The 19,434-nt window shown below is 37.5% G+C and overlaps 1 protein-coding gene across 3 annotated transcripts in view; it reads left to right on the top strand.

Annotated features, from left to right (window-relative positions):
• The window catches only part of LOC128024135 (zinc finger protein 521), a 73,666-nt gene that overhangs the window by 28,562 nt on the left and 25,670 nt on the right, over positions 1–19,434 (top strand). For 2 of the 3 annotated variants that reach the window (XM_052610697.1, XM_052610699.1), the window contains exons 3-4: positions 9,032–12,477; positions 12,859–12,943. In XM_052610697.1, the coding sequence (XP_052466657.1) occupies positions 9,032–12,477; positions 12,859–12,943 (3,531 nt within the window). The remainder of the gene's footprint in view (positions 1–9,031; positions 12,478–12,858; positions 12,944–19,434) is intronic. The other variant, XM_052610698.1, reaches the window with a different exon arrangement.

Below are 19,434 nucleotides of genomic sequence, written 5' to 3'. Positions count from 1 at the left end.
CAAATAGAATTACTCTACCAAATATCTGAATAATAAAAAAGCTTAGAAATGTAAAGTTTGAAGTAACTTTTATAAATGTGCGATAAAAAAACATTATTGGAACATCTTGAGATAAAACAATGGAATTGACCTATTTTAAGGTATGTGCAAGTTCTTTCAGTTAAAACAGCTCAGAAATGTATTTTAGTTTGGGATAAGCCTCATCTGTGAAACCAGGGGTACATGTATCAAGCTGTAAGCATTAAATCTTTCAAAGCAATTAGTATCATATTCCATAAACACTGTCATAGGCCAACTGCACATGTATACAACATTAACAGTCACTAATACTTATTTTGTCCACCCCTAAAAAAAAAAAAAACATGATTTTGTACTGTCATTCATGCACATATGCTTTGTCTGTATTACCACACAGTACATAAACAACATTCTGATATTTTATCAAGTAAATTCTTGCTTAGCACACTATAAACATCAACATCTGATAGTAGATCAACACTGATCTAAACAGACTGTAACATTCATCATAATGCAGTGTAAACATTCACATTACTTTATATCTGTATCATATTATATCTTTTTTAAATTATATAATAGCAAAATATTTACATCTTCGTTTTGTATGACAGTTGCCTATATTCGGTTTATATGAATGAATATGAATACCATATTTCATCATATTTTACTCTCTTTAACACACTTCAGCATGGCAAGGTAGGAAAAGCATAACTAGTAATTTTTTTAATTAGTAAAGTTTATGTAAAAAATAACACATTAACTAATGTAAGTACAGAAATGATCTCCTCTTCTAAATAAAGCCGCATCAGATCAAGTTTTCTTCCAAAAACAATGAAAAGTAAAATCATCTCAATTTTTTTTCCTGTAATTATTTATTATTATTATTATTTTTGTATCTATGTGATGAGGGTGTTTGTGTGCAGGTATGGCTGCAGATAATGAGCTTTGCGACGGAAAATACTGTAACTCTGCTTTAGTCTTAAATGGATTTCTTAATCAGAGAATATTCATTTTGGATTTCAGACATATTTCTCGCACTTGAGTGTGAAGTATTCGCAGACTTTCGGTTAGTTTTCGTGACATGTTTCAGAAAGAAGTTCATGGAGACCAAACCAGCAGAAAGTGCACCCTGTTTTTTTTGTTTATTTTACAAAAGCACAATGTTGTGTTGTTATTGTCAGTGTACCCAGATAAAGATATACCATTCATAGATGTATTTGATTTTAGTCTTATCTGTATTTGAGTAGCTATTTTAGGTAATATTCTCTGTTATCTGGACTGTCTACAAAGTACAAGTGGAGGGATATAATGATGAACGGTTTCCCACCAGGATTTTTTATTTATTTTATTTTATTTTAGTTTCTTTGGAATGTAGTGGTAGGACTACTTTTATCATGTTCAAAATGCTTCTACAGGCTAGAAGTTGAATTGGTGAAGTGCAAAGAAAGTTGCACATAGAAATCATAGAAAGTTGCTGCCTTGTATTATTATTATTATTTAAAATGTTCTTTTGATTGCTATTATAAATGTCCACCGAGGCAATGTTGATAGTTGTGCAGGTTTCAAAGGTTCAAGAAATATCCAAGATCAAATGGCCAAATTTTGTATTATTTTAACTGAATAGACTTAATGAAACACACAGTTCAGCATCTGCTTTTATTTTTGGATTGCTGCTTGTATATCTACCAGATAATAATTATTAACTCAGCAATCACATATATCACACCATTTTTTGTTTAAAAACAATGAGAATGAGGGTATTTATAAGTGTTGAACAGCTATGGAATATATATATAAATAGGACAATATTTGATATTTGGCTGAGATACAACTATTAAAAAATCTGGAATCTGAGAATTGAGAAAATCGCCTTTAAAGTAGCAATGCATGTCACTAATCAAAAATAAAGTTATTATATATTTATGGTAGGAAAATATCTTCATGGAACATGATCTTTAATTAATCTCCTAATGATTTTTGGCATAAAAGAGAAATCGATTATTTTGACCCATACATTGTTTTTATTTTGGCTATTACTACAAATATACCCCAGCAACTGAAGACTCTAGGGTCACACATATAGATATAGAGATGCATTGAATGCAATGAAACACCCCATTTAATAAAGATGTGAACGTCTATTCTTTGTTTTTATTGTCCTGTCCGTTGTTTGTCTGTACTTGTGTCTCTCTTCTGTACTGAGGAATAAGGCAGGGTGAGATGAATATGACTGTGGAGAAACAGAGATGTTTGTTCATCTGGAGTGGATTAGAGTTTGTGCAATAAAACAGACAGAGAGAAAATCTGCAGTTAAAAGACCAAAGCAGAACGTCAGCGTGTGAGTCAGGTTTTCCCCACATTGTAGCGACCGAATGTTCCCTCAAGGATAATAAAACCTGAAATCAGCTAGGTTACGGGGAGCAGCCAATGGTTCTCATGAGGAAAACGGCTTAATAAACATATAAATAACGTCTTAATGAAAATATAAGAATACAGAAAGGTTTTTATGAGGCTTAGGTTTTGGGTGTAGAAGTAGGGTTAGAGGACACACAATATACTATCAAAACACTAAAAAGTCAAAGGAATTTTCCTGCAACATGATAGCAAAATTGTGTCTTCTGTTTTAGAAAAAAACTTAAAGGTGCAGTAAGCGATTTCTGAGAAATGTGGTAATATTTGAAATCACCAAAACAAACAGGACCCTACCTAAAAGGATCCCATCCCTATCTTGATAGCTCCGCCCCCAAATTCATGAACATGAAATGCAACAATGGCACCTTCCCCATAACGAATGGACACGCCCTTTACTTTTAATATTACACTACATTTCCTATTATTTAACTACTTTATTATTTTTATTAGTTTTTTTTTTCAGACTATTATTCATCAAATGCTTAGTGAACTTATAGTCAGCATTATTGAACAAAACTCAGAAAATACGTCACTTCCATTTGTGTGAGCTTAGACGACAGGTTTTGCTCACCTTTGTCAAAATATAATCATTAATAAATGCAGTGAGTGTGTGTGTGTGTGTGTGTGTGTTCAGGCTTGATGGTATGTCAGTGCATCTTCACACTGATGGGGAACACATCTTGACATTTCAGACAGGAGTGCATGAAAAACATGCTGCTCGCCTGACACTTGTTTTCTTTCTGTCCCTCCTCTCCTCTTTCTCTATGTTTTCTCTCTCTTGTGTTTAGACGTGTTCTATTGTTGTTTCACATTTGACGTGTGAAACTTGAAAAATTTGATATTGGCCATCTTGAACTATTTGTCTTACCGTTTATGCAGTTCTGTGCGTTATCACTTGACATTTTCCTTCTTCTAATGGGAGCTGGTTGGCAAATATTTTTCACAAATCTGTCTAAATCTGTGTTCGTGAGCACTTCTTCTTTCCTGAGATAATTCATCCTCCTCACAGGTGTGGCATATCAAGATCTGATTAGACAGCAGGATTATTGCACAGGTGTGTCTTAGGCTGGCCTCAATAAAAGACCACTCTTTTTTTATTTTGTTCAGTGTATATATAATTATTATTTATTTATTTTTAATAAGCATTCAAATTATTGAATATTAAGTAGAACATACTTTATTGCAAAAATGCAAAACAGTGCAAACTTATGGACACAGGGTCACTGGCGCCCCTCGGGCCCCCTTTAGAGCTCCTGGTCACACACTCTTTGCCATTTTGAAGTTGTGGAAACAAAACATGCTGGGAAGTGTGTTTGGTGTGAAACAGACATATGAACTGCTATGAGCAGTTGGAGTTTGTTTGGCTCATCCATCTGCTTTTTTTTTTTTTTTTTTTTTGGCTGCCTGTCTTGGTTGTAGTCAAGCACAAACTGTTGTATGCTGCTGCTCTGCCTCACTCGCTCAGGGCTGGTGAATCAGTGAAGCGGGCCGGGCCGGGCTCTGCTGGGGGACAGATTGAGCTCCCCCCCGGTGGGCCGCGGGGGACAGAGACCCAGCCAAGGCCCCGGACAGAGCAACCTTCCTGTTTGCTCACTCATACCTGACCTGCTCAACAGCACTTCCACTCCCTGAGCGCTGCACGCTGAGATGAGCCCGAGGATGAGGTGAATATCACAGAAGAGAGCTGAAACAAAGACTCTGATGAACTGTGATAAAGCCAAGAGATGAAGTCAGAATTAAGTAGAGCTGGGTGATAAACAATCATATCTATATAGCGTTAAAATGAATGTAGATGACTATGATACATTCTGGACATTTCTACTCAATATGGATTAATCTAAGAGCAGAGATAAATATGGCTGCATGTTGTGTGTGTCTCTATGTGAATGAGTGCACTAGTTTAGTTTACTACACAAACTCAGACACACGTGACGCTCACTATGTTTACAGTCGCTGCGTTTCAATACATGAGGACACAAACACACAATCTCCTTTGTGACAAAATAAAAGTTTGGATTAAATTAAAGAAATTATGACAGAAATATATTACTTTTGCATACTAAAATGCATGTCTCAAATAATAATAATAATAATTATTATTATAATTATTATTATTGTTAACATTTATTGATTAATTCCATTTGACACCATTGTTGATGATACATTTGTATGAACCCATAAAAAAAATAGCCATTAATGGTAAAATAATTTAATGATTAATATCATGATAATTTTATATCATATAACAAAGTAAAAAAAAAATTATATCATATAACAAAGTAAAAAAAAAGAAGTGATAAGCTTGTCTGGCCAAATGGCTAGTATTAAGTTATATTTACGTTGATATTTGCATCATATGTCATGATTGTACAATGAAGAAACTGATATTTCTCATTTACTGAAGGAAAGCAGATTTGTTGTCATCAATATAAGTTGTCAGAAGTATTAGTCTGCAGTTCTTAGTCTCAATCGATGTTTTCCCACACAGTAAATGATGAGAACAGAAGGAGTAACTTTCCTAGATTTCACGTCCCTATTTGTCATTTGTCCGGTCTTTCTGGGTGTCCACCTGTGTGCTGTGATGGACAGGAAGCTGTGGAGCTCTGATCTCACTATACCCTTGAAAAAGAAGTGTGCTTTATTGTCTGGCATGTGCACTTGTAGTGGAAACCTCCAGTTGTTACCTTAATGAGCCATTTCTGTCTGATATAACCCATACTATTAAATACATTTATGTAGGTTGGTTCAGTGCTGTTAAATCCTATTTTTGACTTGAATAATTTCAGTTCATTTAGAAGTTACCACTTTTTTTCATGTACTTCATATCTTAAAAATATATTGACATTTACATTTAATCTTTTAGCAGATGCTTTTATCCAGAGCGACTTACAAATGAGAGCAATGTTTAATGTTTGAAGATTTGTGTTGGATGTGCCCTTGTTCTCCCGTGATCATTAAAATAACTCTCTCTCTCTCTCTCTCTCTCTCTATATATATATATATATATATATATATATATATATATATATATATATATATCTTCTTCTATATCTTGATTTACACACCCAGCACGTATTACATAAAGTACATTAAGTATATGATAAATTATCATTATTACGTATTAATAAGTTTTATATTTTAAATGTACTAAATTAGTTTTAAATGTCAATCATTACACGTGTAATGAAAATTTATTGAAATAAATGACATACAGGTTTCAATAGAAATTACATTTTATATTTAGTAAATGTTACTATATTTTAGTTCATTAATGCTTGTTTAACCATATTTTCAAACACAAAAAATTATGACGTAAAAATTCACTTAAGTCCGACTTAACGCATACAGAAAACAGTCTTAAGTTGAACTAACTGCTGTATATATATATACATGTATGTATGTGTGTGTGTGCTTGTGTGTGTGTGTGTGTGTATGTTTATTTATTTTGATTTGTTTTTAAGGTTACAGACTTTACAATTTCCAAAAACCTTCACAACTGCAATCATATCCAGATCTCATAAAATTGGTAGAATATACATACTGAAGTTATTTTACTGGTTTTCTGGTATGGGAACAAACTCTTTTATACTGCTGTTTGGTTAGATTATGTTTTTCTCAGTGGTCCAGGAATTTAGGTCAGCATGATGCAATCATAGCTGAAGAGTCAGTAACTGGCCTCCTAAACAAGATTAAACAGTCCTAGCTGAAGCCTGCTAGAAATGATGATAGATGGAGATATGAGGAGGAGGTCTTTAGCCACAATCTAGACCTCATACATAACTTTTGCATGATGCCAGGAAGGATACAGAGAAATATAAAACATCATCCTAAAAATACTGTTTTATTTAAATGTAAAATTATTAATATTGTAAACTTTGTGGCCTACAGTATATGGATTTATTTATTTTTTCCAAACTGTTTATGAGCTGTTTTACAAACAGCTCATAACATCTTCCTCTGTACGATAACATTTCCCTTTTAACATGTTTTCATGTAATTTCTTCCTGTCTGCTTCCTTCTTTAGAGTGACCACACCAGAGGGAATATTAGTAATCCGCCGTGCATTGTGCCTTCAGGAAGTGTTCGCTACTTACATTATAGCTAAACATCCAAATCTTAACAAAAATAAAATATTTGACAATCTGGTAATTATTCAACATCTATAGACATAGGTTTTTTTTTTTTTTACCAGCAATAAACAATTACCAAAATTATGTTAAAATGGTTAATCTACAGTACATAGAAGCCATTATTATTCCTTGTCTATGCGTTATACACTGAAAAAGTGTTTTTCATACATTTGTTTTTTTTCCAGTACATCAGAATTAGGGTCCTTAAATGACTCTAGTTTTTATTTAAAAATTGATATCATGGAGGAGCACCTTTGTTTAACTGTTGGATGGAGCAACAGCAGCTGGTCTGAACTATTAAAATGCATTATTCCATTTCCAAGCACTCATAAAGCTGATGTCAAAAGTGTTTCCAGCTGTGCAGAGAGGTTGCTTTGAGCGCTACATACACTGTATGCATAAAAAAAATCCTGCACCAACGTCAACCCATAAGATGGAGGTCTTCCTCTGTAGAAGTGGCAGGATGTTGGACAGTGATGCTCAGGAAGGCTTTGGCAGGCCAACAAAGACAGACCCTCAGCTGTAGGGTGTAGGTTTTCAGGACCAGCATCCACTTTGGCAGGCACACGCTGCCATGAGCCGGGGATGAGGACCCATGAGACTCTGGCTTTTATTTACTCAGGCGGCTAGTGCCCTGCACATTTCTCGTCTGAGTGAAGGAAGGAAAAAAAAACAAGACACGTTACAGAGACAAAAACATGCTTTTCTTTTGCCCTGACTCTGAACCCATCAGTCAGTGTTCACACTCTTGTCTGTTAGCACTAGACACGCCTGACATTGATCTTGAAAAGTTACAATTGGACTGTTGATCGGAAGTACCTCTACTTATATATTTCGTTGTATTACATTTGTGTTAACATTTCAACTGAGCATTGTTCATATTTTAGTTCAGAATGTTCCAAACTGTGCAGTCAATAAAGGACGGGCAGAATTAGTCAGAATGTGTTTATTGGGCTGAGCTGCGTAAAGCTGTGTGTTTAGAGGAACAGCAGGTCAACCTGAATTGTTATCTGTTTCCTGAAGATATGCTGGCAAGCTGTTCATAAATGCATGCTACCGTGGCAGATCCCGAGGTAAAAACAATGGAAGAGACATGAATATGTGAGTTGGTTGCTTGAAGATGTCTCATAAATCATTGACATTTTCCCTTGTTTTTCTCTTTCCCAGCAAAACCTTGTGGCAATTTATTGGTTGGCCAATCACTTCATTATTTAAAGGGATATGGACAAAAATTGTGTTGATGGGTTGTCTGAAACTAGTAGGAACGGTATAATTACTTTAGGTTACATTTTGTCCTCAGGCCCCGGATCAGATGTGTCCTAAACTAAAATATAGAAGTGACCTTTCTATTTAGTTAAACTATATAACTTATAACTTTCTGAATGCAGAATTATGTTGTTGAGTGTAAGCTTGAACTCATGGATGATCCTTGATCCGCATGCAAACTGAAATATTGTGAGTGTACAACATCCTACAGTTTGAGGCTTTTTTTTTTACGCTATCTATTTTAAAGTGGTCATTTGTCTGTTATGACAGATACCTGGGAGTGGATACCACCTTATAACAAATCAACACCAGAATCCAGAAACTATGAAGTGCTTGTATGTGTGTGTGTTTTAACCTACATATTTCATGGGGTGTACTGACTTTTTCACACCAGGCATTTTCAAGTCTGACACTGATTGTCTTGGATTTTATTGTTGAAGGTGGAGAATCTATACAGTGGTGCATTGATGGCTGTGGTGGATGCTTTAAATGTAAAGAGTTAAGAGAATAAACCTTTTAGTTTAGCGCTGACTATAAGCATATTCAATTAGTTTAATATACAAATATCAAACTTAATAGTTGATATCACTGTCGTCCAGCAGAAAACTAGTTAATAAGTTGACCAACTTGGCCCTTTTTTATATTTCTGTGGCTGGTTAACTTTTGAATTGATTTAAAACACTGTTGGGTATGTACTTCAAGTAAATCTCCACAAATGCATTAGATACACTCACACATGCACAAGAGCAAATGATTAAAAAGATGACTGAACTTTGTTTTAAAGTCATGTAGTTCTACAGGACACATAAAGATATACATTGTTTCAAAGCAGAATTAAATACAATTTTGCATACAAAGAGCAGTTTATGGGGCACAGATAGCTACAACATACTCTGCTAATCTTCCTAAAAAAAGTTTTTATTTTTATTTTTTTGCTGAAAGAAATGATGACAGATATGCAAAACAAATATTATCTGTGGGAACTCATGGTGCATGATAGTTTGAAAGACATAGTTAGAGTAGCTTTAATTATTAGTACACAAGCAAATATTATTGGAATACATGGTGTAATGGACCTTGCCTTGAAGTTTAACTCTATCACACAAAAGCTAATATCATTTTGAATGGAGAGATGTCTCACAAAAAAGGTTTGTTTTGTTTAAAAGGTAATGTATTCTGTCTAATCTTCTGGGTGTTTTTGACAGATGGAACTGATATAGAAGATGACCCATTATGCTCTTGGCCTACATCGTCGCCATCTAGTAAAGACCACACTTCTCCAGGCCATGTCGATGATTATGAATATGGTGAGGATGATGGAGGTGCAGGCCTACCCTACCCATGCCAGTTCTGTGCAAAATCCTTCAGTCGCCTGAGCTTCCTTACGTGCCACGAGCAGAGTCACAGAGATAAGCTTCCCTTCAGCTGCACATTCTGCAGTCGCTTGTTCAAGCACAAGCGCAGCCGTGACCGACACATCAAGCTTCACACTGGTGACAAAAAGTACCATTGTGGAGATTGTGACTCTGCTTTCTCACGCAGTGACCATCTAAAGATCCATATGAAAACGCATGCTGCCAACAAGCCCCATAAATGCCCAGTGTGCCGCCGGGGGTTCTTGTCCACCAACTCACTTCACGGACACATGCAGGTGCATGAACGTGGGAAGGATGGAGCGGATACAAGGTCCCCTAAAGAGTGGAGGTTGAAAGAGACACGCAAATGCAGCCGCTGTGAGGAGGGTTTCGACATGCCTGAGGAACTGCAGAAGCACATTGCAGAAAGCCACCCAGAGTGCTCTTCTCCTGTCGGAGGGAGTCTTGAACCTGGTCTGCAGTGCATCTACTGCCACGAGCCGTTCAGTGATGAAGGAACACTTCTGAGCCACATTGATCAGGTGCATGGGAGAGATACAAAAAGCAACACATGCACTGTGTGCTCTGAGCAATTCCCCACTGTAGAGGAGCTGTACACTCACATGGATATCCACCAACTCCCAGAGTCCAGCAATAGCCCCTATGTGTTGCCTGTAGGTTATACTTCTGTTTCAAGCACTACACCAGATTCTAATCTTTCTGTTGACAGTTCAACCATGGTGGAAGCTGCTTCTACAGTGCCCAAGACACGTGGGAGAAGAAAGAGGGCCACTCATAACAACCTGCATGGGCGATCTGCCAAACAGCCAAAAATCGAATACAGCTGCATTTACTGCAACAAACAAGTTTTCTCAAGCCTTGCCGTGCTGCAGATTCACCTTAAGACCAAACATGCTGACAAGCCAGAGCAGGCTCATACTTGCCAATTTTGCCAGGATATCCTTCCATCACTTTGTAATTTGAACGAGCACCTGAAACAGATCCACAATGCCAAGGATCCCGCAGATGTACTGACTAACCTGTCCGATGACCTGCTGCAGTGCAATTTCTGCCCAGAGGTGCTTAGAGATCTTAATGCTCTGCAAGAGCACATACGGTGCTCCCATGGCTTTCCTAATCCAGTCACTAAAGAAAGCAATGCATTCTTTTGCCCCAAGTGCTTTATGGGATTTTTGACTGAGGCCACTCTAGAAGAACATGTCAGACAGACTCACTGTGACCCTGGCGTAAAGTTTGATTCTCCTCTAGTGGTTACTCCAAAAGATCCCATTGTGGAGATCTTCTCCTGCTCTTACTGTACCAACTCCCCCATTTTTAACAGTGTCATGAAGCTTAACAAGCACATAAAGGAGAACCACAAGAACATCCCTCTTGCTCTGAATTATATCAACAATGGGAGAAGATCTCTACGAGTTCTCACCCCATCATCTCCAGTCTCTGTAGAACAGGCCTCACTATTCAAACAGAAAAGCACCTCCTTATGTTCAAGTGAGTTCATTTGTAACCAGTGTGGTGCTAAGTACACCAGTTTAGACCTTTTCCAGACACACCTAAAGACCCACCTTGATGGTGTCGTGCCACAGCTAACCTGTCCACAGTGCAACAAGGACTTTCCTAACCAGGAGTCTCTTCTGAAACATGTGACTGTTCATTTCACCATTATGTCCACATACTACATCTGTGAAAGTTGTGACAAGCAGTTCACATCTGTGGATGATTTGCAGAAGCACCTTCTGGATATGCACACCTTTGTGTTTTTTCGCTGTACTCTTTGCCAGGAAGTGTTTGACTCTAAAGTGTCAACTCAACTCCATCTTGCAGTGAAGCACAGTAATGAGAAAAAGGTATACCGATGTACTTCTTGCAACTGGGATTTCAGGCATGAGGCTGACCTTCAAATGCATGTCAAACATAGTCACCTTGAAAATCAGGGTTGCTCACACCGTTGCATCTTTTGTGGTGAATCCTTTGGCACAGAAGTAGAGCTTCAGTGTCATATTACCACCCATAGCAAGAAGTACAATTGTCACTTTTGCTGCAAAGCCTTCCATGCTGTTTATCTGCTAGAACGTCACCTCTGTGAAAAGCACTGTGTGTCTGAGGGAAAGACCCAGAATTGCAACACCAATGGATCCACTTCTGGTAGCGGTGATTCAGTTGCCAAAGATGATGGAGACTTACAGGTCTTTCTGACCAACAGCCACGGAGGCACTGGAGCGTGGGAGTCTCATAACAGTCGAGATGGTAGCGAGGAAGACTTTGATACCTCAGAGGTCATGTATAGCTGTGACATCTGTGGTGCATCCTATACCATGGAGTCCCTCCTAACCAATCACCAACTTCGTGATCATAACATTCGACCAGGAGAGAGTGCTATGCACAAAAGAAAGGCAGAAATGATCAAGGGAAACCACAAATGCAATGTCTGCTCTAGAACATTCTTCTCGGAGGGAGGACTTCGGGAGCACATGCAAACACACTTAGGACCTGTTAAACACTACATGTGTCCCATTTGTGGAGAGCGCTTCCCTTCCCTACTTACTCTTACAGAACACAAGGTCACTCACAGCAAAAGCCTGGACACTGGAAGCTGTCGGATTTGCAAATTACCGCTGCAGAGTGAGGAAGACTTCCTGGAACATTGTCAGATGCATCCTGATTTGCACAATTCTTTGACTGGCTTCCGCTGTGTGGTCTGCATGCAGACTGTCACCTCAACTGTAGAACTCAAGATCCATGGTACCTTTCATATGCAAAAAACTGGAGCGGCATCTACAAATCAACCAACTGCATTCTCAGCTGCAACAGAATTTCAACATAGTCAAAGTCAGAAAGTCGTTAAGTGTGCTGCATGTCTCAAAGAGTTCCACTCTAAGCAGGACTTGGTGAAACTTGAAATTAATGGTTTGACATATGGTCTTTGCACACTGTGTGTCAATACCGCTAGTAGCAAGAACTTTACCCTAAATGGAGGGAAACTGTTGCATCAAGGGGCTCAAACCTCAATGGGTCCTGCTGCTGGATGGACCCAAGGGGAGAGCCTTAGCCCTGGTCCTGTGAAGAGAAAGGCTCTCCGGTCTTCCTCATCATCTTCATCAGTATCACCCTCTATTACCAAGACCCGCTGTTCTAGTTGCAATGTTAAATTCGAGTCAGAGGTAGAGCTTCAAGCACACCTACAGACAGTGCACAGAGACCAAACACCAGAAGCTGCTCTGTTACGGACCCCTGATGGCTCCCCCATGTCAAGAGTTAGCCCAAGCCAAAGTGACGAGGTAAGATGTGGCTTATAGCAATCATATAGTGCATGTTCAGTACATCTGCCGTCAATACATTAATAGTGATAGTTATTGTTGGTAAAGGTTTTTATTGGGTTGTACCATTTACACAATTAAAGAGGAGGAATACACTTTATTTGAACACTTTATTTTGATGGTCCCATTTAGACATTATGATGACTATAAGTAACTTTGCAACAACAGGTCAGCTAACTTGTTGATTGTTAGTTTCAGGGGACCATCAAAACAAAGTGTTACCTAGAGGATTGAAAAACCTGACATATACCATAATACAAGGAATGAGTATTTTCTTGTTTCAGCATCAATTGCCCAACATTATTAATTTAATTTTGATATTTATTTTCGCCCACTGTTTAGAAGAAGACTTACCAGTGCATCAAGTGTCAGATGGTCTTCTACAGTAAATGGGACATTCAGATACACGTGGCCAATCATATGCTAGGTAAGACTGTTAATTGGATCTGTAAGAAATTGCTAAACATTTGTCAATTCAATGTCAATTTTGGGGTATTGCGGTCAAGTGTGACCATGTAACTTGTTTGCCACTTGGATGTTTTTTTTATTACACCTTTAATAATATTACTGGATTATGTTTCTGGTATACAGTCAAGGCTAAAGCAGGGTTGAAATGTGGTGAAATTCAGTTTGAGTGTTTGGAAAGAATGTTACAGAGAACAGAGAAGTTTCAGGGTAGAGTGTTTTATGTCAGGAAATTAACATAATTAGTCAAGGTCTACAGTATGTGGTTATGTTCTTTATTCATTACCGTTATTCATTCTTATTCATAATTTGGTGTGTTTTATGGAAAGAAAATGTGTTGCTTGAACTGCTTGAGAGATGCATGTTCACTTTTTTTCAATAGATATAGAAGCTTTCAATCTTCCATTGGTTCTTCTGAAGCATGTTCTGTTGCACTCTCCCAATGAGTTTGTGTAAATCTGGACTGTAATTCCCACTCAGCTTGCATGTGCCAAAACTGCAAAGAGAAAAAACAAAACAAAGGCCTGATTTGAAGCTTTATATATTTTCCCTTGGAAAAAGGGCACACTTTGTCCTGTTAATGGCCATCTGTAAAGATGCGGTGCAACAGGGGGCCGGAGGTTATCTGCGCTCAGCTGTCAGTGTTATTAGGCTATGTAATGGAGCAGGCACTATGCTCTTCTGGGTGTTGTTTCTAAGCACATGTCTCTGCTTTATTGCCATCAATAACTCTAAATCTGTATAGAATGGGATGCTATTAAACATGAGCACAAAAGCCAGTAGGTCCTTGTAACCTGGCCTTGCGGTTTGTAAATGTAGAAAGGTGTGCTTTGCAGATTTGATTAATGGTCATTAATATTGCTGATTTCCACAGAGACATCTTCCAGAAGGCAGACAGATAAGGTAAGGAGGTGGAGGTAGGTGTTAACTGGACAGTAGGGACTGGTCTTGGCCACAGAAGCCCTGAGGCCCAAATCTAGATTTGCTGTTTAGTTGGTTAGTCTTTTATTGACGATGTAGAAAGGCTTCTGTGCAAATGAGGAGACTGATGGTTTGAGTTACTTGCATAATCCAGCCAATAACATTTGATTTGTCAGCATAAACCCAAGGTATTTCTGATTATGTGAGATCAGGCAACAGGAAAGATGGCAAATTTCCATCCTCCTCTAAAGCTTTTGCCAAGTTGGTGGGCCACCTTCTCAAGGACGGTCACACATGGGCATCCTGCATGTGGAGTGAGGTGGGGGTGGCTGATTGCAGTGGCTCACACTCAAGCAGCAAACACATCCAGCCTTGTGTCGCTCCGTTGCCCAGCAGGGAGCGAAAGGCTTGGGCGGCCCAGCCAGAGGAAGGTGGGTGAAGTTGATGACAGAGAAGCAGTTGGTGCAGGCTTGGAGCAGTGTAGGATGCACATTTGTTGTCCAGCAGGCCACTCTGTGTGAAGCAGTGCTGTGGGCTGATGTCATGCTGAAAGGAGAAAATCCTTGGAATAAAGAAGTGGAAGTGGATAAACAGAGCAGTGGTGTTATCTTAATACACCATCTTAATTTCAGCTAAATGTGTTTAAATAAATATAAAACTTTTTTACTGACATAACAATGTATTACAGTAAATATGAACGGCAGTGTCCAAAAACATTACATTCAGCTCTAATATTCATTCATATTCTTTTAAAGTACACTAAATTATTTCCATAATAAGTATTCTTTTTTAATCTTTGCTGAAGTGTATTTTTATTTAAAAGATGTGGCTTGATATGTAGCCTGTAGACTTTTGGTGGTCTCTGTGTTTGTGGCATTTCTGGAGCTTGGCTCAGTTTGGTTTCTCTTATTGCTTTTGGCCCCCTGGGCTCTGCTGGTGAACAGGATGCTAATTAGTAAACTCTCTCATTGAAGTCCTTCATGATGCCCTCCGGCTGCAGTCAAGGAACGCTGTGCAATAATCCAGAATGTTCTAATAAGATTCAGGTGCTTCAGACGAGTGGACATGTGCCAGATCTGCACCACGGGGAAGTCGTGGCCTAGTGGTTAGAGAGTTTGACTCCTAAACCTAAGGTTGTGGGTTTAAGTCTTGGGCTGGCAATTCCCAGAATGAGGTGCCCTAGAGCAAGGCACTGAACCCCCAACTGCTCCCTGGGCGCTGAAGCATAAATGGCTGCCCACTTCTCTGGTCGTGTTTTCACTGCTGTGTGTGTGCTCTTTGCATGGGTTAAATGCAGAGCACAAATTCTGATTATGGGTCACCATACTTGGTGGTATATCACGTCACTTTCATGGTTTTTTACTGTCCTATCTATAAAAATATAAATAAAAAATAAACTTCAACTGAATAGTCCATGGAGGTTATAGCTTCTTTGCACTAGTCCAGCTATATAAAAAAGGGGTAATCTTGTGTGCAATACTCAATTGAACTCAGTTCAATAAGATCAAAAAGATCTAAAGTAAACACTTCCACAAATGAGTGCAATGTTTCTTTCTTCATATATTCAAAGTTTTACTCATTTCTTTCCCTCCAAAACCCAATATATCACAAAACATACACTTGTTATACAGTGATCACTTCATTATTTTCAGTCATGCCCTTATATATATATATATACATATGGGTGCATAGAAATGTCCAACATAGTCATCTGAGGTCCACAAGCCTCAATAGCTCAGAAAATGAAAAAGGTCAGTCTTATCTGTAGGTGCCAAAGTGCAAAGTTTCTCTTCACCTATTATCTTAGCCACTAGCACTTTTTTGAAATGGGTCAGCCATCTTTGTTTCTTCTGACAGGGATAAAACTTTGTCCCAGATGTAGACTTTTACAAAAATAAATACATAACAATTGTCATAAAACTCTAGATGGCGCAGGCCAATAGGTTTGAACTCAAAGTAGGTTTTAATCTACTTTTCACATCAGCAGCTAATGAGCTTGCTACTCAACATTCAAATACTCAGCTAGTGCTTACTGAAATAGTTGCAGTGTGCTTCATAAACCCTCCACAGTCCCCAGCACCAACTGTACACATCTGCTATGGGGTGATTTCATTAGGGCTGGGTATTGTTCAAAATCTTTTGATCCGGTTCCAATTTCGATACCTCAGTCTCGATACCGGTTCCTAATGATACTTTTTCCGATACCATATGTTTTAAAATCCATTTCAACATCAACACAAATATTTAAACACAAAACTTTTATTTTTCACCTTAATTAAAAAAATTCTGGTAACACTTCACACTCAGGATAACATTATTAATACAACTGGTTGTGCTTTTTGGATAGGGGTGCGCCATTCAGGGGCGGACTGGGACCAAAAAGTTGCCCTGGACTTTCTGGCCCACAGCAGCCCACCACATCATAACGCAAATGCCCCTGTTTTGATGTCATTTATTAATTTAAAGTTTATGTAAACAGTTTGGGGATTTTAACCAATAGGGCAACTGATCCTCCGTTGAAAGAAAAAAAAGAAAAAAAAAAAGAACAGCAGCTGTTCATTTAGCGACTCCTAGTGAGCGATACATGCTCTTCAAGACACAAACATTCTTCTAGAACTCACACTTTGCATTCAGTTAGCAGATCCATACGAATCAGGCATGAAATAGAAGTTTATAAACTCAAACGATAGCTTTATGTGCTTTACAGATGAACTTGAAGTCTTTATTCATTCGAGATGTTCAATAATGGATAATCTTTGGCTCGGTAATATACTCATTATTATACTCATAGTATCTAAGTTTTTCGTTCGATACCATAAAGGCATCGAAGTTCGGTACCCAGCCCTAGATTTCATGTATGTTATATATGGGGGTTATTTCATATGTTAAATGTGCAGCAGCAGTATTTCTTTCATGCTCCCAGCAGCATGTCTGTGAATGTATTGGCAGTAGCAATTAGATTAAAGGGGGGGTGAAATGCTATTTCATGCATACTGAGTTTTTTACACTGTTAAAGAGTTGGATTCCCATGCTAAACATGGACAAAGTTTCAAAAATTAAGTTGTACGTTTGAAGGGGTATTTCTGTTCCAAAAATACTCCTTCTGGTTTGACACAAGTTTCGGAAAGTTTTTTTCGAGTATGGATCTGTGTGACGTTAGATGGAGCATCAACAGAGTTGTGCAAGTGTTTTTGTTTGTTCCCTGCATTTCGAAGATGCTTGTTTTACAAACAAGGCCCAGTTTGACGCCGGATTTGCGTATCGTTTATTTCTTAAGGATGATGCAATCCCAACGAAAAAGGGTCACGATCGTGTGTTGGAACCGCAGGCGGTGAGTAAAACTGCTTAAAATATCTCTGCCTCCTTGTTAGTGCGTCCCCTCCCATGCCAGAGACCCGGGTTCGAGCCCCGCTCGGAGCGAGTCCTTGCTGCTGCTGCTCTCGTTCAGTTTCAGCCTCGGGATCTGATTCTGGATCATAAATAAACGGCTGAATCTGACTGTAAGCCATGGTTTGTTTTGGATGATGGTTTTTTCCTCACGGTAATGTCACAGACGCTCTCAAAGCAAAAACCTACTGGCGCTCGTGATTCTTTAGCTCCGCCCACACGTCACGCCTCCAGCCGGTCGTGTTTTTCCGGGAAAAATCGGTACAGACTATCTTTCTCTTATGAATATAATAAAACTAAAGACTTTTTGGAGTTATGAAGGATGCAGTACTACTCTATAGGTACTCAAGATTAACAGGAGATTGAGTGAAAACGAGCATTTCACCCCCCCTTTAATATCAAATAACCGAGTGTCACGGGGTATAAAGGAAAGGAAGCAATTGCAAGTAAACATGTTTTATTGTAGTAACAAAGTCAGATGTGGTTGATGGTGGATGACGCAGGGACCTCGATGGCAGCCCAGATTGGTGAGGTATGAGTTAAGGAGCGTTGGTGAGAGGTGATGATGAATCCACAGAACATGTAACCTGAGACGAGCAGGAAACACTCAGTCAATAAAGTATTTTTGCCATGCATAACTTTCAACCAAGCATTTTTTTTCTAAATGTTAAGAGACAACGGTCATACATTTAAGTAAAAAAATAAGTAAATAAAAATAAAAATTACATAATTTACATGATCATTATCATCAGTTCCACCATTGAACACTCTGGACATAGAGTAATTCTACATAGTTTGCAAAAAAACTATCAAAACATTCAGAGCTTAAAGTGCATGTAGTTGAAGAAATGCTCAAATTCTCAAAAATAGGTTTTCGATTCGATTCAAGAATGATTTTTGCAAATAATAGAATGATTCAATTTGATTCAATTCACAATTAAATTTGATTCTGCATTCTTTAAGTGCATTCACAGGATTATTTAAATGCTTCCCCTAAATTATTTAAATGCTTAGTCAGGGGGCAAATTATACCAGCCTTTATGGTCAGAGAACCATAGGTTAGAAAAAAATGTTATATATATATATATATATATATATATATATATATATATATATATATATATATATATATATATATATATATATATATATATATATATATATATATATATATATATATAGTTCATTGTTAGATGCTAGATGCTAATGATGTTATTGCATGACATGGCATACGTAAAAATGTATGTAAGCCAAGATTTTAAAAAAGAGCTTTAAAAGTATTGTGTATAAGCTAATATTTTGTCATATTTTGCATAGCCATAATTTCAGAAGTGACATAAATGTCAAATACAATCATTGTATGTATGTAGCCAATTTATTATCATAATTATTATTATTTCTATTTTATTTTTTATTAGGAATTATCTTCTTTTTTATTACTTTTAATTTGCTGTAAGAAATCAAATACACTGCTCGACAATCACTATAGAAATTGCGATTAATTTGATTCTTAGCATTTTAAATCGATTACTGTAATGTTTTAAGATCGATACATATGCATTGTCAGGGTTTGTAATCGATGCATCGAGAAAACTATTAAATCGTTACACCCCTACCCACATTGAATCCTCCCCCACCTACTCACACACCTTGAGACTCAAACCTTAAACATTCTCTTTCTTTGATTAATGTTTTATGTTTCTAATTACTAATTAAGATATTTCTCTACATTAAGAGATTTCTAATGTAGTTCTCCTTCATTGAGATGCATGGAGGGCAACGGATCATTAGCTTCAATAATGAATGTGGATGGGGCATATAATGGCCTGTGATATGACCGTACTGACAGCTGTATTCACAAGACAAAGGTTTGTGTGAAATACAGTGAGGGGGATACAAAAGGAGCTGGAAGCTTCTTTTGCTCAGATCTTTTATGTGTTGATGTGAAAAGTTTATCCAATGTTTGTGTATGTGTGTTTTTATTATTATTATTGAGCAGAGATATTTAGACACATTATTATTATTATTATTATTATTTTTATTTTTATTATTATTATTATTATTATTATTATTATTATTATACTGTTTTTAATATATATATATATATATATATATATATATATATATATATATATAATTTTTTTT

This window comes from Carassius gibelio, chromosome A2, assembly GCF_023724105.1.
Source record: "Carassius gibelio isolate Cgi1373 ecotype wild population from Czech Republic chromosome A2, carGib1.2-hapl.c, whole genome shotgun sequence".
Classification (NCBI taxonomy): Eukaryota; Metazoa; Chordata; class Actinopteri; order Cypriniformes; family Cyprinidae; genus Carassius; species Carassius gibelio.
This window is presented reverse-complemented; position numbering and strand designations above follow the sequence as displayed.